This window comes from Sphaeramia orbicularis, chromosome 16 (assembly GCF_902148855.1).
Source record: "Sphaeramia orbicularis chromosome 16, fSphaOr1.1, whole genome shotgun sequence".
Taxonomy (NCBI): domain Eukaryota; kingdom Metazoa; phylum Chordata; class Actinopteri; order Kurtiformes; family Apogonidae; genus Sphaeramia; species Sphaeramia orbicularis.
Window position 1 is genome coordinate 55,925,633 of NC_043972.1, and position 22,530 is coordinate 55,948,162.

The following is a 22,530-nucleotide window of genomic DNA, read 5'->3' on the forward strand; positions in this document are numbered from 1 at the left end:
GCAGTGGGCAGATGCTTCCTCATTGGTCAGACATGTTTGAGTGACAAGTGTCTACACCAGTGCCGTTGAAAATAGCAGTATGTGTCTAGAAGGAGGAAGTCCCCGTTTATCAAAGTACAGGTATGTGGTGTAAATCTGTCTTCTATCTCCATCCTATCGATCCGCACAAACCCTTCAAAATGACAGCATTTCTATTCACACACAACATTAGATGTGTTTTCAAATGTACACTGAAGGGAAACCATACGGTTTTGTGGGATGTAAATAACATCAACAGTGACCTGAACCCTTTGTGAAGGCCGTGACTGTTGGACTGGGTTCAGGACGACCTTTGACCCCGAGTCCATCCACCAACAGTGTGTTGTTCAGTATCAGTCGACTGTGCTTTGTGGGTCCACTTCAACATGTGCTAGAAAATCCATGTTGTGTGTTGAACATGTGTTTGATGTGTTCCGTTCAGGTTCTACTGCACAAGGTTCCGCTCTCTCAGCATCATTTCAACAACCAACATTTTATGTCTGGTGAAGGTTCATACTGTCTTCCAAGTACAACTGTGTAAGTGATTCATTTATCTGACAGGGGCAGTTGTTTACCTGCTTGACTAGTTCCGCCTACTTCCTGTAGTCTTTGTCAGAAGCGTCATATGATGCTGCTGTGATGTGTCTTACAGGCTGCTCACGAGGACTTGTCAGACAGAAGCCTGGGATGTGGTTCTGGAGAAGGATTCAGACAGTAGGGGGCGCAAGCCCTATCTGCTGTCTGACAAATGAAATGGACAGAGTTTATTTTTGTTTTTAATATGTGTATTATTGTCATAAAGAGGACGGTTTATTTTTGTTATTTAATATGTGTTTTATTGTTATGAAATGGACAGAGTTCATTTTGCTTTTAATATCTGTATTATTGTTATGAAATGGTCAGAGTTTATTTCTGTTTTTTAATATGTGTATTATTGTTATGAAATGGACAGTTTATTTTGTTTTTAATATCTGTATTATTGTTATGAAATGGACAGAGTTTATTTTTGTTTTTTAACATGTGTATTATTGTTATGAAATGGACAGAGTTTATTTTGATATGAAATGCTGTTGCAAAAAAGAAAGAGTCTATCCCTGATATTTCAGCAATTTTGTGCTCAGTCAGAATTTAGGCGGATACATGTAGGATTTCTGAATTACTTATGGGATTTGACAGGAATTTAGGGTCGGTCGGAGGATTGGGTCAGGGGGTGGGAGATTCTAAGTTAAACTTCACCCCACTCCTTTTCCGATGTTTGACTTTCTTTTATATAAATCCTTTTGTTGTTTGGTTTGAATGTTATGTTTGAAATAAACAAACAAACAAACTTGTTCAATATTTATGACCAAAAATCTTCGTGTGTGGGGAAAGCCAATGACTCCCAAGTCATGACTGTGAATTGTGATGTGGAATGGAATGTAGCCACTCAGGAAGTGAGCTGACTGAGGAACAAGGAAACAGATGTAAATAAAGTTTGTTGGACTTCATAAATGAAGTCACGATGTCATGTTGACCAGCTGGTGGAGCTGTGGGAAACCTGAGAATGTCTATTCAACGTCTCCGCCAAATCGTACCACAGCCCAAATGACATGTTGCGTCTTGTGTTTTCTGGTTGTTGCTGTGTTTCTTTTTCTTGTTTTTTGTTCGATCATGTTTGATCACATCAGATTTCTGTCTTGGAGGACTAGATTCTAGATTGGTGGTGGGACAGAATTGATGTATGTTGTGTGTGTATTCAGATTATGGGAACACACTAGAGATTGACCGATATGGGTTTTTCAGGGCCAATATGATTATTAGTAGTTAGAGGAGGCTGATAACCAATATTTGGAGCCGATATTCATTTGCAATAAAAGTGTAAAAATTGGCGTAAAAATTTTTGAATAATGCAAACAGTGAACTTCATTTAAATGCCTAAAGCATGTTTATTTAATCAAACAAATAGAAAATAATAGCTCCAGAAGTCCATGGATTTCCTAGACTCAGAGGCATTTCTTATAAAGTTGAATACAAGCTTAAATAAATAGCTCCCTGAAATTTTTCCACAGTAAATAAAGTAAAATTTAAATATAACTATAATGACTTATCTTTGTTTTAAGTTCAAACACAACAAAAATAAAGGGAGTGAACAAGCTCAGCAGCAACTCTTGTAAACTCTTGGGCCACATGCTGACATATGCGCAACTCATCATGCCTAATTTATTACAGCATTTGGGAAGCCTTAAGTTTATTTCATTATTAAATTTTATATTTTACCATGCGATAGCAGGGACCCTGTCATTCAAAACTATGTTGCTACATTATTAATGATTAATATGACAAAAGCTACATAAAAAAGTATAATAGTTGCTATGAGTGCAGTTAAACTCCTGACAGAACACAAACAGCCTTTAGGGCTTTAATGAGCACACACAGGATTTAAAATATTCCACCATTTTGTTCAGATAAATCACTTCTGAATTTGACTCTCTCATCTTCACGTTTTCAGATCATAGGACTAGAAAGCTCACAGCAACGTTAGTAGTCATGAGTTGCAGAGTTTTTCATGTGACTTTAACACAAACACACACTATTACATTACATACATTTTTGTCCATTGCTAATACATAGTCTGCAGAGCGTTTAGAGCCAGATTGATGAACTAATGTTATGGTAAAAGCTAATCAGCCTCCACCTTAGCGCGCTTCCCTAAAACAAGTGAACTGAGTTTTTTTACGTGCGCTCTCTTACTCACACACACGTGCTTTTCTTTCACGGACTGTTTCCATCTCGATATAATCAGCAGTCTTCTTTTAAGTAATTCACAGACATGTCAGAATGTAATCTGAGTTAGCAGAGCTGCCGCTAATGTTTACTTTGCTCTTACGTTATTCTGCTGCTCACTGTAACGTTAGTAGTAGTTGTGAGATGTAGAACACAGGGATGTTTATTACAATTTCAGAAGAGTTTTCTGTGTTTACCTTCGACACGTGTTTTCTCTCCGGAGCTTCTCACACGAGAAAACTTTCCCTCTGTGCGGTGTGTACCCCTTCCACGATTTCGATGCGGAAGGAGTACCCCTGTGTCAAATAGTGCCGCTACGGGGCTCTGACCATGCGTCGATTTCTGACACCTTGGGATGAGACTGTGTTGGTGTGTGTCTGAGGACAGCTTCCGCGTCAACCAATCAGAGGGCGCAGGGTAGATAGTGCTGGAGACAGAAGGCCGGAGAGAGAGAGGTGCGGCTGCATCTGAGCCAAAATAACCCAGTTTTAAATTGATTTCTTGATATCGGCCCGTCGGATTAAAAAAAGGCCGATACTGATATACGTCAAATTTCCAAATATCGACACCAATAATCAGCCCGGCCAATAATCGGTCGACCTCTAGAACATACCAAACACAGTACCATCCAAACTATTCAATGCCTGATTATTTATCGTCATGTGTGGAGTCTGGAACAGATAAAACATCTGTTCAGATTTAGAAAATCCTTATGTGTGTACCCCCCTTTACACAACAAACATTTGAGTTTGTGACAGACTCACTGCGTTAATGACGCTGTGATGGAAATGTCCCCAGTGGTCCAGTGAAACTCACTGCTGTTCTGGACGACTTCAGCTCACATGATTGTCCCAGTCAGACATCAGAGGGGATTTCCTGAATCTGCAAAGACAAATGGAGCTGATGGAACATCATCCAATGGTTGAACTCCAACCAAAACCAGTTTGAACAAGTGGCTCCAGGCAGAACAAACCCTGCTCGTCGCACGTATTGTATCTTATTTTGGCGTCGATCCAGCTGATGTCATCATGTCTATGCATGTGCTGATGTCAGTATCAACTGCCTCTATATATGTGCCAAGTTTGAAGTACATTGAAACAAAATTGATGTTTTCATAGACATGTGAAATTTTGCCCTCTGTAAGTAAATGGTAAGAAAAAAGATTTTAAAAATTCATTAAAAATTTTTTACTTTGACCTACTTTTCACAAAATTTAATCAGATACATTCTGGGTCACTGGCAATCTATAAACCCAATTTGGCATGAATTCAACAAGTAGTTTTGCTGCTAAAGTGTTAACAAACAAAGAAACAAATAAAGAAACAAGCAAACCAAACCAAAAATAATAGCCCCTCCCTCTGCTTCAGGGGCCGGGGTAACAAGTTGTGTCAGGCTCAATAAACCCCGCCCCTCGCACCTACTGTAGCTTATTTTGGCATCGATCCATTCTTTCATCCATATTCAGTGTTTTGTTAAATATAAAAATCATATTCAAATGACAGAAACAGCTGCATATGAGAAGATACTGGGGAAACTGAGCAGAACAAGTGACACAATGATCGAACACTGGAGTGGTTTCAGTAAATATATATCTGGGTAATTTGACCCAACCCTGTACAGATTAATCCCCTTCGGGGGGAGGGGTAACCAGTAATAAACAACACTAAACTGGTGAAAGTTTATGGAGAACGAATCAAACACCACAAAGATGGGACAGAAACAAGAGAAAGAATAGAAAACTGACCTGTGGAAGGCTGATGGAAGAGTCTAAGTGTTGGTGTGTCTCAGGTGAACTGTGTCCTGGAAACAGAACCTCACCTGGTCCCACAGGTTCCACCAGTGCCAGTGGGAGGAGCTTAGTTGGAATGTCTTTCAGGTTTTTCCTGATGTTAATGTCAGCCTGAATAGGCGTTCTGGAACATCAGCAGACGTAGATGCAAAACATACAGAGAATAGGGATACTGTTTCTGTCTCACCTTGTTTAATGTCATGTATTCAAAAAGAGGTTAAAAATAAATAAATAAATAAACAGTTTAAAGAGTAAACTATAGCAGGATCTAAAGTGTCCATGTCAGTGTGTTTACAATCGCAGCAGTAGTGCAGTCCAGTCATGGTTCTGACGTGAATGTTAGAAGAATCCTTAAGTTCTGATGGTTTAAACATTTTTGCAGTCGACTATATTAATATAACCTGAGGTTCAGTTCTCTTGGGAAATAAATATGTGGTTTTCCAGTTTTACAGCTGTGTGTACTTGTACTACAGTACAGTATGTGTCATATGTTGAATTACAAATGACTGGACAGAGCCTTCACTGTACTTAGTGTAACTGGACACTTTGCAATGTGGGACACTCCCTGTTTCCTCGTCATAACAATAAATCACTGAGGGTCAGATTAAGTGTCACATAGATGTGGGCATGTTTTTACTGTAAGTGGGAGAAAAACAGTGACAGGATTGTGTAACATTTTTTGTGAAGTGAAACATGATTAAAAACACTTGATTCCATCCTGCTAAAGAACAGACTTGTAAAATACCAAACCTGGAAAAGTAGTTAAACACAGCTTTATGGTTAACTTTTTACAGTGTTTTTCAGATCCCCTGAGAACCGATAAAAACCTTATTATGTTAGTGGACACAAGGACTTCCCTTTTCTGGGGCTTTTAGACCACTGAGAATACTGCACTAATAAATACTGTCAGCTCTGTGGTGAGTTTAGACCATTTACTGGACTTTGCATTTGACAGGATGATAAAACGTCACTGGAATATTGAATTCTAAAAGTGACCTCGTTACTTCTTACGGTACATCCTCTTGTATGTTGTCTTACTAATAATTTCTAATAATGATAATATGCCATTTATTGAAAATATCCTTTCAATACTGTGAACATGGAGGTGTGGCTTTATAAATGCATTCATGGTGTAGATTTGGAAGTGGAGACACAGGATTGTCTATATTTGCACTGACCCCCAATAGAAACATCCAAACATGTCTTTGACTTGTGCTCAAACTATCCAGATCTATATCTACTTTGGATCTGAATTATGAGCTCATACAAACACTGAATCTTTAGTGATAAATCCACCACAGATGCTTTTACCAAGATCTCAGCCTGTAATGGATTTAATCAGTGTTTCCAACAGTTCTGCCTATTCTAGTATTCAGTCAACTCCAATATTCCTGAAAATCCTCCTGAAACACAGACATGAATTTAGACCAATCATGAATGAGTGAAAATGTAAGGAATGTCAGAAAGCTATAGGATAAAATATTAAATACACATCTATTAAATATACATATACTACTAAAGTACTACAAAAACTACTGAGATATACAAAAGGCTAACTCTGTACTACAGATGAGAAATATATATGATAAATAAGTTTACATACAGGTAATATAGGATATATACAGGCAATATAGGATATGTACAGGTAATATCGGATATATAAGATATATACAGTTGATATAGATAACAAACCAATAAATAATAAACCTGTCCTGTATTGTTTTCAACAGGACAACCATCTCTTGTCAGGATCGTCCTTCTCATCATATTTGTTGTCGTGTTTCTTCTCACCATTGCTGTTGTGGCAAAGACCAGGAAAGAAAGGGAATACAGAAGCCGTTTGTTTGCTTGTAAATGCAAATAAAATACAAATGGGCTGATTTTTTGCATTGATTTAATAAACAAATGACCTCAGGAAATTTAGTTTTATATTTGCAAACTGAATCATGAGGCATCAAATGTGTTGTTTGTTAGATTCTGTTGGGAATGTAGTGACATCAGCTCTGTGTGACAAGAGTTCCTTCCAGTGGTACACTGTGTAATCAGTGTTGTGGTTGTCATATAATACTGAAACTTCCACTTTTGTTTTCCCGACATGGACAAAAACTAATGGAGGAACTGAAAATGTTGGAGTCCAGTGGTTGTACCCTCATCTGTCTTTCACTGTGGACATTTATTGCACTTCTTTGCACTTTATCTATGTTAAAAGAGTTTAATTTCATGCAGGTGAAACATAAATGTAGAATGTAAACATGATACAGTGTACATGACCACTTATATATTCTATTTATAGTATTATTTTATTGGAGTTGTGACTAACAGTGACTTTAAAGTCGTGCAATAGTCTGGGTTTTCAGCATAATCTTCAAGTAGAATAGAAACAGTCATCAGAGACGAGAAAGAAAGAAAGCATTAAGAAAGTTCATGTAGGGAGAGAAACAAGTTGAAAACGAGGAAATACCATGAGGAAGCTACTCACCAGATACTCATCATATAGCGCCACCTGGTGTCATTCTGTAATTACTTTACAAATAACACTGGCACAAAACCAAGATTAATAATGAACATTTAACCCATAAAGACCTGATGCTTCTTTAGTGGCAGTTCACAAATGAATTTCTCTCTATTTTTAACCTTGCTTAAGTGATTTATCACCATTTCTTTACAGTATTATCTTCTGTATTATATCAGTATATAATCAGATATTTTCCTATATTTAATTCACTGATCATGTTCATTAAAGCTCAGATTAAGAAAAAGATTGTTTTTTTTTTCTGCAAAATATATCATTAACTGAACATAAACCCAGTGTGTCCATCCACTGTCACTGATCCAACTCCATGGGTTTTACTGGTGAATCAATGTTGTAGAACATGAGCGTTTTCATGGAAGTCATTATTTAGTTCTTTTTTAAAATCAATTTTAATTGCTATTTTATCTGTTTTTGTTCATTTTATTGCCTCATTCATATTTTCCTTCAGTTTTGTTCGGTTTGTGGCTTATATTGTTCATGTTACTTATTTTGTTAATTTATTCAGTTTTGTTCATTTTATTGGCTAACTTGGCAATTTTTGTTCATTTTATTCTTTTTTTTTTCATTTAAATCTTTTTTTTGTTTATTTCATATTAATATTCTGTTGATTTCCCATTAGTTTTTGTTCATTTTATTAATTATTCAGCCTCTTTTTGTTCATTTTGATGCTCATTTTATTTGCTTTTTATATTTTATTTTAATATGTTTTTTGGTTATTTTTTCCACATTATTTATTATTCTGAAGTTTTTTTTTTGTTTTTTTTTTCTTATTATTAATTTTTGTTCATTTTATCCACTGTCATTGATCCAACTCTATGGGTTTTACTGGTGAATCAATGTTGTAGAACATGATGGTGTTTCCATGGTAACTATGGACCCTCTGAATGTCCAAATGGGTCATGTTTGATGACCATGAAAAGATGACAAACTATATTTTACACCAATTACTGACATGTATTGATAGAGAGAGACAGAGACTGAGGGTTGCGTTTAAATAGGTACCATGTATTGAAATAATAAACAACAACAACATATAACAGACAGTGTAGTAGTGAATAGACAATGGAAACAAAGCTGCAGCAGTTCAGTTTGAACAACAATTCAACCCCATAGTTCACAGTCTGATTGGTTGACCAGTAGAGCAACAAAGAACAAGAGTCCCCAAACATAAAGTTTTTACAGTTCAGTACCCACACTGGGATTTTATGAAGCTGCGTCCATGGATCCAGGTATTGCAGTAGAGTTTGTGTGAAGGGGGAAACCTTCTAAAAGTACGGTGGCCCAGAGGTGCAACAGGCCAAAAAATTATCCAATAGATGAAAAAAATTATCTACTACAAGAAAAAAAGAGAACAGGCTAAAAAAATTATCCACTAGATGAAAAAAATTATCTACTACAAGAAAAAAAAGAGAACAGCCCAAAAAAATTATCCACTAAAAGAAAAAAAAAGAGAACAGGCGAAAAAAATTATCTACTAGCCCAAAAAATTATTCACTATAAGAAAAAAAAAAGAACAGGTGAAAAAAATTATCTACTATAAGAAAAAAAAAAAGAACAAGTGAAAAAAATTATCTACTATGAGAAAAAAAAAGAGAGCAGCCCAAAAAAATATCCACTATAAGAAAAAAAAAAAACATCATCCACCTTTTCAATTACGGGAGCGCTGTTTTCCCGAAAGGTGTCTTGCTTTAAAATTAAGGCTACCACAAAAAATAAAAGGATAGGCTGAAAAATTTTAAGGCTTTCGGCTAATGTGGCTAATGCTAAGGAAGTACCCCACCGGAAGTGGAGGTCGTGCGCTAAAAAATAAAGTTATTTTAAAATATAGATATTTACATTAATATAGTTTGCAGTTAAATGATTAAATACGGTTCCAGTGTCTGCTCCAGGTTAGGCATGGGTGTTAAATGGTTAAGGTTAGGGTTAGGGTATGGTTGGAGTTAGTTTTCAGTGGTAAATGCCCCTTGTGTGCACTGTGTGAAGGCTCGTTGCTAAGCTAATGCTAACGCGAAAAGTTGATGGCAACTTTGTGAACTACCAGTGCGAGTAAACAATTGTGTGATTACGGTGTTGAATTGTTCAACTGCCTGACATTCAATATCATTTTTGATGAATATTCACTACAAGAAGTTCTAAAATTATTTTATTTTGAGAGGAGGAGAAGAGGAGCTTCCTGTGGAGCTCCACTATCATGGCATCGCCCATTTGTTTGCAGGTAGACCTCTCCTCCTCAACTCAAACGGAGTGTCTTCACTAACACTAGCTCAAGAAGGACATTTTGTGGAGATAAAGATGTCAGCCATGGTACGCGGTGCCGTGCTGGGGTACCTGGCACCGAGCTGCGGCACTGCGGTGCCACGGCAAGTGGTTGGCACCGAGACGTGGCACCGCGGCTTTTAGATGTATCCCTCTTCCAACACACCTGCTTCAAATGATAAGCCCATCATCATGCTCTGCAGAAATCTGATAACGACCATCAGGTGTGCTGGAAGAGGGAAACATCTAAAACATGCAGAATAGTGGCTCTCTAGGACCAGGGTTGCAGACCCCTGCCCTAGGCACTCACCGGAGGCAGACATGATTTAAAGTGTGCAGGTTTATCACCTGAGTTACACCTGGAGGTAAAGTTGGACCTGGATAATGGTTCCTATCAGTCTATGAAGTAACGACAGTAGAAACTGTTGTAAACATGTTCTCTGTTCTGACTCCTCCTCCTCTCATCCATTTCATGTTGGCTTCATTTCTACTTCCTCTCCAAACGGCAGCAGCTGTGAGTCTCTGCGTCTCTCCATGAAGGTAATGTTGGACCTGTCTGACTCTCACCTCCTTCACTGTGGGTTCTTTACTTCAGTAGAAACTGGATGAGCTTCAGTCCATGTGTTTGAGTCCGTCTGAAGTGACTGTGAGACCAAGCCTCAGAGTAGAAGATGATGTGAAACTCAGTGGTTGAACTCAGTGTTGTTGATGATGTTACTGAAGGTCAGGGTTTTTCTCCTCACTGGTCCATAAACTCCTCTGGACTGTTTCCATTAGACTGGACCATGTGTTGAACTGGTAACTTTACCATCAGTAAAAGTACAGAGAAAACCAACAGTCAGTCAATCAAAATGGCGGATGTGAAACCGAGCTGCTTCATGATGACAGTTTGATTTAATGTTGCGACACAGAAACAGACACTGAAAAAGAGGAAGTAGTTTAAACTCTGTTAGAAACCACAAAGAGAATATATCAAACATAAAATGAATAAAATCACCCAAAGTAACTTATAGAATATATTTGGTACAACTGTTTTATATACAACATATGGAATATACGGAACCAGTACCTGTCCATCATTAAATGGAGTACCTGGATGTTCTTCTTTTATCAGACATTGTTAACTAAAGATGACAGTTTGTGCATTCTGCTGGAACTGAAACCTCACTGATCAGATCCTCAGGAGGGAACCCAAAGGAGGTTTTCTACCAGGACTTTGACTTTCATTGAACTTGGACTTTCCATATTCATAAACTTCCTCTAATCCAGGGGTTCCCAAAGTGGGGTACTCATACCCCCAGGGGGTACTTGAAATATTTTTGGAAAAATCCATTAAATTAGTCAACATGTACTGAATACAAAATAAATAATGAGAATTAATGCAGAAATATTGAACACAACAAATACATTCATATAATAGTTTTATTGTCAATCATTTTGTTGAAGCTTTGGTAACATTTGAAGAACATTTATATTTCATAATATTCAAAATGAGTGTATTTGAGTAGATAAGGAATTATTTTTGGTTAATGAAAGGTTAAGTTATTAATTAATGACCAATGTATTTTTTTTTTTTTATCGATGACAGAGGGCACTTTGCAGTTTGTTTTGCACAATTTACTTATTTTTTTGGTTTTTATATATATGTATGTATGTGTGTGTGTATATATATATATATATATATATATATATATATATATATATATATATATATATATATATTACTATCTGTCCTAGTAGGATTAGGAATCCTACTGGATTTCAATCTCTACTGTGACATATATATGTATGTATTAGGGCTGCGTGATTTTGGCAAAAAAAAAAAAAAAAAATCCCAATTTTTTTTTTTTTCCTCTAAAAACTCGATTTTCGAATTCGATTTTGATTTTTGGGTAAAACTACAAAAGACAACAGAAGTCAGCATGTTGTTTTCGTGAGCAGCCCACAATACAAGGCACTGCTCTGACCTCAAATCTGTGATGGTATCACATGATGAACCCACAGAAGTTTAGTTTTTCTTAATTAAATCTTTATTGAATGAAGTAGAGTATACAAACAATGTATACAACAAGAAAATAACATAAGTTTGCCAGGGGGAATACACTATAATACAATTTTCAAATCAGAGTAAATACTAATGTTTTTTTAGAGCCTTTTGGTTTCCAGATTTATCTAACAGCTTTAAATAAAGTTCAACAGCTTTCAAAAAATAAATAATATTTGGTTTTGTGTTACAGAACTCACATTTGTGAATGAAAAATTTTGCAAGTAAGAGGACTAAATTAATTATTTAAAAAATATGTTTGTTTTTTTTTCTTTCTTTTCTGGGTATCTGGGCCCACAGAAGTGATACCAGTGTAAGTCAGTGACAGGCATCAGTCATGTGTGTGTGGACCAGATTAATATGAGTGATCCCCATATGGTTCTATTTAAACTGGGGGATCCGTGCGTGTAACAGACCGACCCAGGACACACTGGAGGGATTCTATCTGTGGAGCTGGTGGGTGTGTGTGGGCACAGGGCTGTGTGGGCTCCTCTGCTGAGGCTGATGACCCCACAACCCCGCACCCGGACCCGGTTCGGTACGGATCCGGGACAACGTATGAGTGATCCACATGCAGTTCTATTTCAGTTGCGGGATCTGTGCGTACTGTGGGCTCATGATCACATTTAAAGTCCGATCATTACACGGACTTCTGTGACAGACCGCTGTCACTGACAGGAGGAGGAGCCTACGGGAGCCCGCAAGCACGCGGCCCGGAGGCACGAGAGAGATGAAATCGATTTTACCTTTTCCCTTTTTTAAAAATCGTCCTAATTAAAAAATCCTATTTCGATTTAAAATCGATTACTCGTGCAGTCCTAGTATGTATTGTGATACCCTGTGTGGGCATGTTGGGAGTGTGTTGTGTTGCTGTGCCTTGGTTGTGTGCGCGCGCATGCGCAGAGACTGTGTGAGAGAGGAAAAAAGAGGCGCACGGGGTGTGTGTTAAACCCGAGCGCCGGAGTGCTGATGTTTCCTTAGGCCGTAAGGTGAACGCCGTATCGTTTCATCCCGTTCCGACATATGGGGCACTACAATCTTTTTACTCAGTTGCAAAGATATATTGTTCCTGAGGTAAATATCAAAAGTTCTCCATTTGTAATCCTGCAGTTTTTTTAAAGCAGTGTTTGAAGTCGGTACTACTTAACTTCATTCGCGCAATGCTATTGTTATCATGCGTGCTGCGGTTTGAGTCACGTGTAACCTGCTGGTCCAATAAGAAAGCTCAAAACATCCACGATAGCTGCGACCAGGAAGCGAACTTCCTGTAGTTCGGAGGAGGAAAATACAACGAACAGTTTTAAAAAGCCAGCAAAAATATGGAATATACACCTCATATCCGTAAAAAAAAGAAAAAATACAGGGTTTTTCGGCCAAACGATGGGAAACGTTAAGAAACTGTGTCGAACGATGGCTTTATGTGAGTGGTGAGAGCAGGAGTATAACTGAAACTTATAAACACTATCACTACCGACTTTGACAATGTTCCAGAAGATGCTGGGTTTCATGTAACATGCTACAGACGATTCATTGATAAAAAACGATTGGATTCATAAAAGAAAGAATTCAGATGTCAATGAATCACAGGGAGGTGAGTCTGTGCAGCAGCACCGCAGGATCAACAAGTGAAACTCCGAGGAAGAAATAGCGGTCCAGGATGGGTCTACCTACTGTTTCATCTGGTCCTGTTCTGCCTGCCGTGTGCATAATATGTGGGGAAAAAAAAAAAAGAAAAAAGTGGATAAATACATCACCGTGTCTGGCAAATGCACAAAGGATCATCTTTCACTGGCACAGACGTTATCAGCAGGTGTGTAAAAAAAAATACAAAATCTGTCTCTCACACAGAAATACTGTATATAAGTAAGTGTGTAAGTTTATTCTATTCTCTACTACTGCTATTACTATTATTACTGCTACTGCTATTACTGATCATAACTCATTCTCTCTCACACACACAATGCTGCTTGCAGCTTTGTGAAACTGGGTGTATGTGTGTTTCAGAAATGAGCCGCCTTTAATGTCAGCTACAAGATCTTCTCTTCTGTGAGCAGATCATCAGGAAAAGAATTATTATTATTGTGAACCACCACCACACATTCATACACCAGAGTGACTGGCACTGGGTGAAGTGTCTTGCCCAAGAACATAATGGACTGACTAGGACAGAGCGGGATTCGAACCGCTGACCCTTCGGTTATTGGACGACCTGCGCTACCATCTGAGCCATGGCCACCCAGTCTTGCTGACAATGTCTCATTATTGCTCCTTGGTAGTTTGCCCTATCCATGCCTCCAACATGTGATACTCTACACCAACACTGCAAAAGGGCAAACTACCAAACAGCAATAATGAGACATTGTCTGAAAGGTATTATGTGTGCACCCTCACCCATTGGTAGTGGATGGCACATTGAGGATGGGGAGTTAACAGTGACCTGGATGACTAAAAATCCTGCTCCTCAAAGTGTTTTGCAGTTCGTCCACTGCACTTGGAAACAAGGCAAATGTGATACAGACAGGTGTTCCTGTATGTCAGCAAGACTGTCTTTCAGTGATTTGTGTAGGTGGTAGCACTGTGTGAATGTTCAGAAGGAAACAGAAGATACAGCTACATGGGATGATGTTTCTGACAGTGATGGTGATGATTAGACATGTTATAGAACCATGAAATATCCTCTAAAAAAAGCATCCATTGAACAAAAATAAAAGTTTACAGTGTACTGTGTAAAAAACCAGACCGAGATCTATTAAAAAACATGCATTATTACATGACAAATGCATCATTGTTAAAAGAAGAAAAGAAACCCTGCCACTGTAAACACTGTAAATGTCAAACAATGCTGTTACATTGATGTGTGTGTGTTTGTATGCGGCTAAATTCACCATGTGTAATATATGAAATTAGTAGAAGCTTTTTTCCCACAAATTTCCAAGATTTCATGGTCTAAATTCACATTGCATGGTAATAATTCATCAAGACTTGTCTAAAATGTTAAAATGTATAAATATCAATTTGTGAGAGATTTTGTGTTGCTAAAATGAATGTTGATAAATAAAACAAGTGAATCTAGCATCACAGAATTTTCGTTTTTTAATTTTATATTCATATAGATTTATGGCTTATGACAAAAAACTGCAGGATATATTGCGGAGAACTTTTAACCCAAAGTCCATGAGGGTACAGTCTAAACAAAAATGCATTTAAAAAGTAGTGCCCAGACACGGGAACGAAAATCATTTTCTAGCCACTCTTCATGGTTCACCTTATGGCCTACTGGGACTTTGCTTTTAAGTGAAGTGATGTTTTTTTTTTGTTTTTTTTTTTTTTGTTTTTTACTTTTTCAATAAAGATTTGAGTTCAGCTGAGCTGATTCATTTTCATCTGACTGGGAGAGATCGCAGTTATCCAAGAAATCCTGCATAGTCGTATAGTCTGTATTGTTTTTGGAAATGTACAAATTTTTGTCAAATTGGAGAAATTGATCATTAATGTCTATGGGTTTCAACAGAATCTCACCTTTATCAGATTTAATTTTATGTATTGTGCGATCACTTTCCTGTTTTCTGATGTGAGAGGCTAAAGGTCTGTGGCTTGTCATTAAATTCAAAATATTTCTCTTTGGTAAATAAGAACACCTTACTAAACCTTGCTGAGAGTATCTTGTTATATTCATATTTTAAGACTGATATTTTTTTATGTAGTTCATTGGAAGTGTCAAGTTAGGTAGAGGTTAGGGCTCCTGAGGTTGATATAGGCATAGAGTGGGAACATATGATCAAGGGTAAAAACAGTGATTAAATATAACATAATATTGACATGATGATTTGAGTTGATTTATTAAGTTGAATTTAAACTGATATATGTATTGTAATCAAAAAGTATGATTAAGATAGAATAATGTTGATTCATTTGAATGCAAAGGGATGTGTTGAGACATGTTAAAGCAGAGCAGGGGCATGTCAGGACATGTTTTTCACGAACGCAGTCAGTGAGTATTGCGAAATCAGAGAAGTGAAGAAAAACAACCGGCTATCTGCCGCACCCAAAACTGGTCAAAACTGGAAAGAAAGGGAAGTTCCAACAGAGACATCTGGACATGACTCATCTATCGATGAAGTCAACTGGGTGTAGCCAGGGGATGTCTAAAGTTCTGTTAAAATCTAAAGCGCTATTATAGCATTTCAGAAGTACGAGACGCTCCGAAGGAGAGGGTGCCCTACATGTTTCACGTAGAGATTAGACTTAGAGCAATGCTCTTTTAGGACCAGAAAAGAGTGTGGCAGATTGGCTTCTAAGTTGTTAATCTTACTTCTCAAATAATGCTGGAGATTTCATCAGATAGAGTAACTTTGCATCGATGAATCGAGATTTGAAGACAAAGACCTATCTCATCTGTGAGACAACGGATCAAAGACTTTAAAGACAAGAATTGTCTTTTAAGAGACTTTTACCAACTTCACGGGGACATTTGCCAACAAGAAAGCTGTTCACCGGAGTTTGTTTGGTTTTTCCCTGTTTTGGTCCGGACTGGAAAAGAAGAAGATATTTATATTTCTTAATTCTTTTTCCTTTTACCCAGCATTGAATTCATCCGTTTTGGCCAAACTGATGAGTTCCTCTTCTAAATTGTATTAATTCTTATTTTATCGAAATTTTAACTTTTTCCAATTTTTCTTTAAATTCGGAAACAGAAGTCTTACCTTTTTTCTTCCCTTGAAGACCTCAAGCAAGGCAACCATTTGGGACAATTTCAAAAGGACTCGAAGGACTGAACTGTGGGTTGAGAGATTACAAAGGGGATTGCGTTGAAGTAAGGAAAATAGAAGGCAGTTAAGTTTAATGATCCGGTTATTGATTTATAACTTTAGAAGTTCAGTTTAATGATTTTATTATTGATTAATTGATTGATGATTTATGTATATGCTTTGCTTTGCTAAATTTGCCTATAATAAATTTATAAAAAGTATACAGTGAACCCTCACACTTCGCGGTTAATGGGGGCTGTGACCCCCCCGCGAATGGTGAAAAACCGCGATGTGGAGTACCACACAGTATATGTACATGTACGCGCGTACGCAAAATCTACGGAATGTACACTCACTTTGACGATCTCTCCTCTGTGCGTGGCTGACGAAGATCTTGATGATGACGATGATTCTTGATGATCGATAGTAATGAAGATGATGGATTGCCTGTGCAGGTGTGAAGCATGGAATGTGATACCTGCACAGGTATTCATGTTCTCACACTGTACGGGCCGATACTCGTATGCGACCTGACTGCTCACACTGTAGGACCATACACCACAGGACGCACCACACATTCGAGTGTTGTATCCGGAAATACAACGTTAAAATACCAAGGAATCCGTAAAAGTGCATAGACGATTGTGTATTGGCGTGAGCCACGAAATGGTAGTGCTAAACAAAAACCAACGAGCTGCTTTGGCAATATGTGCCATTATCTGCGGGGAATCAAAAAAGAAGAAAAGACAACGATGTGTTCGGTGCAGGAATTGGTTGTCCAGACGTGGACAGTATGGGCTGTCATCCTACAGCAGGAACTAGAGGTAAGCTGCAAAAGCTAAACTGCACTAGGACAATAGCCAGCTACTGTTAGCTTGTACGCTACTGTATGCGTCTGTGTTCGCGCATGCACAGTGTGAGAATTTGAGGCACATCAGTTCGTGGCACTGCTTTGACAGTACGATACACTCACGAGGAGCGAGCAGGATTTCAAACAGCTCCGTTTTCCTTGCGAACACACGATTGGTGGTCGTGAGGTGGTCGTGAGGTGCTAATCGCTTCTCCTTACCCCATGTACACTGCACGAAGCACGACACACGATTAGAGGCACATCTGGCACAATCCCAGAAAGAGTCGCACGAGTGAGAAATCGTCTCTAAACTCGCACAGTGTAAGGCCGCCTATGGCTGGCGGAGGTGTACGGGCTGCAGGAGGAGGAGATGAGCGAGCAGGAGTACGAGTGGGAATATTTTTGAAAAATCCGCGATGTACTGAGACCGCGAACTGTGAGGGTTCACTGTATTCTAAATTCTCCTTGATTTATTCCCAATGTGGTACATTATGTTGGTGAAGGTAAAAGGTTAGGTCATTGTGTGCATAACATCCAAAGTTCGAAAGGTGTCTTAGCCAAAAGTCCACCTAATATTATTTATGTGTCCCAAGGGTCTTCCATTCTTGGCCTTCAAATTATTACCTGTCATGTAACAAGTGCATTAAATCCATGTGAAACAGCTGCCATAACCAACTGGGCTGGTATTATTACTGATCATAGAGTGGGTTTCTCCTGGAAGTTCTGGTACCAGAGTTAGCGGGACAGAGGTTGGAATTAAAGGTAGTTAGAAGACGGGCGAGTGTTTCAAAATTTATTCAGCTAAGTAGTACCTCTTCGGGTTAGTGCGAGAGGGTAAGACCCTAGTTCAGCCACGAGAGGTCAGGACCCCATTTAGACGGAGAGCTGAATCACGGTATTACCGAGGATTTAACAGAAGGAGTTTGGACATTCTCTTTGTCCAGAGGGTTGATTTGGTTGTCTAGTTCAAGTAATCTGGTTCTTTGAATGCCTCTCAGAGAATAGAAGGGGTGGTTTCTGAATTATCATTAGTATCAAAATAGAGGGAGATTTGAACTTCTAAATAATCATAGAACTCTTTTTCAGTTAGTAACAGAGGATTCAGCCTCCAGTTCGTCTATGGCTTCACCATGTTTTGAATATTCACAGTGCACGTTAAAGGGCTGTGATCTGAGATCAGAATATTATGGAATGTCACATCTACGGCATATGACATTAATTTGGCTTCTATGAGAAAGTAATCTATCCTGCTGTATGAGTTATGCGTTGCTGAGTAAAAGGAGCATTCTCTGCCAGTCGGATTAGTGGTTCTCCAAATGTCAGACAAATTATTATTATTGATGAATGTGTTCAGAAAGACACTGAAATTACTCCTCTCTATTCTGCAGGTGGAAGATCTATCTAAATACGGATCTATGTTTTGGCGTTTTCATGTGCAGGTTGAATGTATCCACCTCAGATTTGGTCAAATTTGATTCAATATGTCCAAAATGGTGAACTTACGTAACATCATATGATCATGGCGGTGCAACGAGTTCTGAGGTTTTGTCATGAAACAAGTAGTTGTTGTAACTCATTTGTACATTGTTGAATCTACATCAATTTTTCACATGTAGAATAAGAGGATTGAGTTTTTAAATGTTTGAAAATGTCTGATTAATTATTTAACTAGTTAATTTTGTCTGTCTGCTTAATCTGGTTTGAAAGGGATGTGTTTGTTTTGTTCCATTGCATTTCAGTGACCACCTCTTCTGTTTCTTTGTGTGTTGATGTAGAGAGAAGACAAAGGTGGATTTAAAGTGAAACCTAAAAGTTGTATCTGGACAAAAATCCCCTGATTCCAGCAAACATGGATGGAAGACCCACCTGTGACCAGTGTGGAAAGACTTTCACCAGAGCAAGATACCTAAAAAAACACCAACGTATCCACACTGGAGAAAAACCATATGAGTGTGACCATTGTGGAAAGACTTTCACCAGAGCAGATAGCCTAAAATTGCACAAACGCATTCACACTGGAGAAAGACCATATGAATGTGACCAGTGTGGAAAGACTTTCATCAGAGCAAGTAACCTAAAAGACCATCAACGCAATCACACTGGAGAAAGACCATATGAGTGTGACCTGTGTGGAAATGCTTTCATGAGAGCAAGTGATCTAAAAATCCACCAACGTATTCACACTGGAGAAAGACCATATGAGTGTGACCTGTGTGGAAATGCTTTCACCACAACAAATCAATTAAAAATCCACCAACGCATCCACACTGGAGATAGACCGTATGAGTGTGACCAGTGTGGAAATGCTTTCACCAGAGCGAGTCACCTAAAACTCCACCAACGCATCCACACTGGAGAAAGACCGTATGAGTGTGACCAGTGTGGAAATGCTTTTACCGCATCAGGTTCCCTAAAACTCCACCAACGCATCCACACTGGAGAAAGACCATATATGTGTAACCAGTGTGGAAATGCTTTCACCACAGTAAGTTGCCTAAAAATCCACCAACACATCCACAGTGGACCAAAACTGTATTACTGTGACCAGTGTGGAAAGGCTTTCCACACAGCAAATTACCTAAAAATCCACCAACGCATCCACAGTGGACAAAATCTGTATTACTGTGACCATTGTGTAAAGGCTTTCACCTTAGCAAGTAACCTAAAACTCCACCAACGCATCCACACTGGAAAAAGACCGTATGAGTGTGACCAGTGTGGAAATGTTTTCACCAGAGCAAGTCACCTAAAACGACACCAACGCATCCACACTGGAGAAAGACCATATGAGTGTGACCAGTGTGGAAAGAATTTCACCCGAAGGAATGAGGTTAAAGCTCACCAACGTATTCACACTGGAGAAAGAACATATAATTGCGACCAGTGTGGGAAGTTTTGCACCAAAGCTAATCACCTAAAAATCTCCAAAAGGGCCCACGCTGGAGAGAGACCCTACAAGTGCAGGTTCTGTGACAGATCTTTTCTCACAGGTTCAAAATGTACTAAACATGAACGTGTCGAACATTTCCTCAAAGGACAAAAACTGAACAGTCGTACAAAAAGTAAGACCTTGGACTCTAGTGGAAAGAGTCAGTGTCATAACACACCTAAACAGTTTGAATGTTTCCAGTGTGATGAAAGATTCTCATCATCCTCTGCCCTCTGCTATCATCAGCGCAGATGTGAATCATTGTCTGGACCAAAATGTCCCTCAGCATCAGATGACAGGAAGAAAAACAGTGTGTGTGAACCAGCAGCACCCACTTCTGACAAGAACATCAGACTTAAAAACCTCCAGATCAGACTTCACAGAATCCAGATGTGAAGACAAACATCAGACTGAAGGCTGTGTTTTGTTGTCCTCAGAGTACAGAAGTGTGTTCTAATGCACCACCTTCACAAAACAGTGACGTTACTGAACCTCAACCTGCCACGAGGTGAAAAGTTCAACTAGTGGAGGTCAACAAGGACCTGGTTTCTATGGCGATACTACTTCTCACTGACTCTGTGGACTTTAATCAGTAACTTGTTGTGATTCTGTTGCTGGTTGGGGTTCACACAGTTGGATTTCCATCAGTTAGAAACAACATGATGAACATAATATAACTGAGACAGAATGACTGATGAGCTGGTAGTGGTTTAGTCCCAAACTGAGGCCGACAACATGAAGGAGATCAAATTCCATTGGAGGAGGAAGTCTGTTTAGCACAAAGTTCACCACCAAAGGAGATGGTGCAACCAGTCAGTGCTCCATCTACTGGTCCAATCTGGTACTGGTCTGGTCCAGTGTTCTTAATATCAAACTGGTTTCACCTGTTTTACACTGGTCCAACCCTGACCTGCAGAATGTGTTTGATTTGATTGAAAAAGCTGAACTACTGATGACTGTGGTAAAGAGGAACCCACTGGATGAATCAGAAACATTACAAATATTTGGTTGTACTATGTTGTATTTTGTCAATTTGTTTTATTATAATTATGAAGTGGATTTGTAACATAAGAGAATATTAGTATGGTGTATTTTCTTTGTGACTGTGGTGATAAATGTGGCTGCAGTAAAGCAGATGGAATCAGTCCAACGTGGACAAACCAACTCAAACAGGAAACTAACATGTGACTGTGGTCTGTCAGACTCAGTGGAGTCTAATGCTGCTGAAAAACCACACAGAAAGGCCTGACATGGTCAAAGCCTGACACCACAGAAGAAGAAGGAGTCAGTAGTGAATGTGTGCAGGGCTCATTCCACTCCTCTAGTGGCTCAGATGGATGAGGACCTGTTCCGGAGGTCAGAGGTCACAGGTTCCCATCCACTGTTTCATTTGAAGGGCTTTTTCTTCTTCCACTGTTTTCATGTTCAGACCTGATGCAGCCTGTGTGTAGAACTGATTCACACTAAAGCAGGAGTGAACAGGTGGAACCGGCTCATCAGTCTCCTTGGAGCTCAGTGGGTTCAGGATCAGGTCTGGAACTCAGAGGTCATGGGATCTGATCTGGTCTTGGCTGTAATGAGCTGGTTGTTGGACAGAAGTGGTTCAGTGACTTTATCCTTCCCCATCATCATGTGAGTAAAGGAAGGTGTTTCCTCTCATCATGTTGGGACCTCCTTTAGACAGGACTCATGTAAAACTGGTCCAGAAGGTTCTAGATCAGCCGTCCAAATCCAGCTGCTGTTTCAGAGACTTCCAGACCCGGAAACGGTCTAGTTCCAGGTCTTCAAATCATGCAAAGAACTCAACTGTTTCCTGTCACTTGACTTAATGGAATGAACCTACTCCCATCTCTGAATGTTCATTATTTACTTGTCCATGGAATTCTCCCATGGACTCCGGCAGGGCTGCCTTTTGTCACCAGTTCTGTTCATAATTTTTATGGACAGAATTTCTAGGCGCAGCCAAGGGCTGGAGGGGGTCCGGTTTGGGGACCTCAGAATTTCGTCTCTGCTTTTTGCAGATGACGTTGTCCTGTTGGCCTCATCGAACCTGGACCTTCAGCGTGCCCTAGGGCGGTTTGCAGCCGAGTGTGAAGCGAATGGGATGAGGATCAGCACCTCCAAATCCGAGGCCATGGTTCTCGACCGGAAAAAGGTGGTCTGCCCTCTCTGGGTCGGTGGGAAGTCTTTGCCCCAAGTGGAGGAGTTTAAGTATCTCGGGGTCTTGTTCACGAGTGAGGGAAGGATGGAGCGTGACATTGACAGACGGATCGGTGCAGCGTCTGCAGTGATGCAGTCGCTGTACTGGTCGGTTGTGGTGAAGAAGGAGCTGAGCCGAGAGGCGAAGCTCTCGATGTACCGGTCAATCTACGTTCCTACCCTCACCTATGGTCATGAGCTTTGGGTCATGACCGAAAGGACAAGATCCCGGATACAAGCGGTCGAAATGAGTTTCCTCCGTCGGGTGGCTGGGCACACCCTTAGGGAGAGGGTGAGGAGCTCAGTCACCAGGGAGGAGCTTGGAGTAGAGCCGCTGCTCCTCCGCGTCGAGAGGGGCCAGCTGAGGTGGCTCGGGCATCTGTTTCGGATGCCTCCTGGAT

The 22,530-nt window shown here is 39.4% G+C and overlaps 3 protein-coding genes and 1 pseudogene across 3 annotated transcripts in view; 2 read left to right on the forward strand and 2 right to left on the reverse strand.

The window, feature by feature from the left end:
- Positions 1-22,530, reverse strand: part of LOC115436275 (zinc finger protein 664-like) — a 1,196,486-nt pseudogene that overhangs the window by 898,465 nt on the left and 275,491 nt on the right.
- Positions 1-22,530, forward strand: part of LOC115436332 (zinc finger protein 850-like) — a 308,536-nt gene that overhangs the window by 208,179 nt on the left and 77,827 nt on the right. The window contains exon 2 of the mRNA XM_030159178.1: positions 17,335-17,347. Within this exon, the coding sequence (XP_030015038.1) occupies positions 17,335-17,347 (13 nt within the window). The remainder of the gene's footprint in view (positions 1-17,334; positions 17,348-22,530) is intronic.
- The window catches only part of LOC115436318 (zinc finger protein 239-like), a 161,233-nt gene that overhangs the window by 124,768 nt on the left and 13,935 nt on the right, over positions 1-22,530 (reverse strand). The gene's annotated exons all lie outside the window — the stretch shown is intronic.
- LOC115436282 (zinc finger protein 664-like) lies at positions 18,837-20,658 on the forward strand. The gene is made up of 2 exons (XM_030159093.1): positions 18,837-18,869; positions 19,038-20,658. Exons 1-2 carry the CDS (start codon positions 18,851-18,853, stop codon positions 20,324-20,326), a joined length of 1,308 nt encoding a protein of 435 aa, XP_030014953.1. The 5' UTR covers positions 18,837-18,850; the 3' UTR covers positions 20,327-20,658.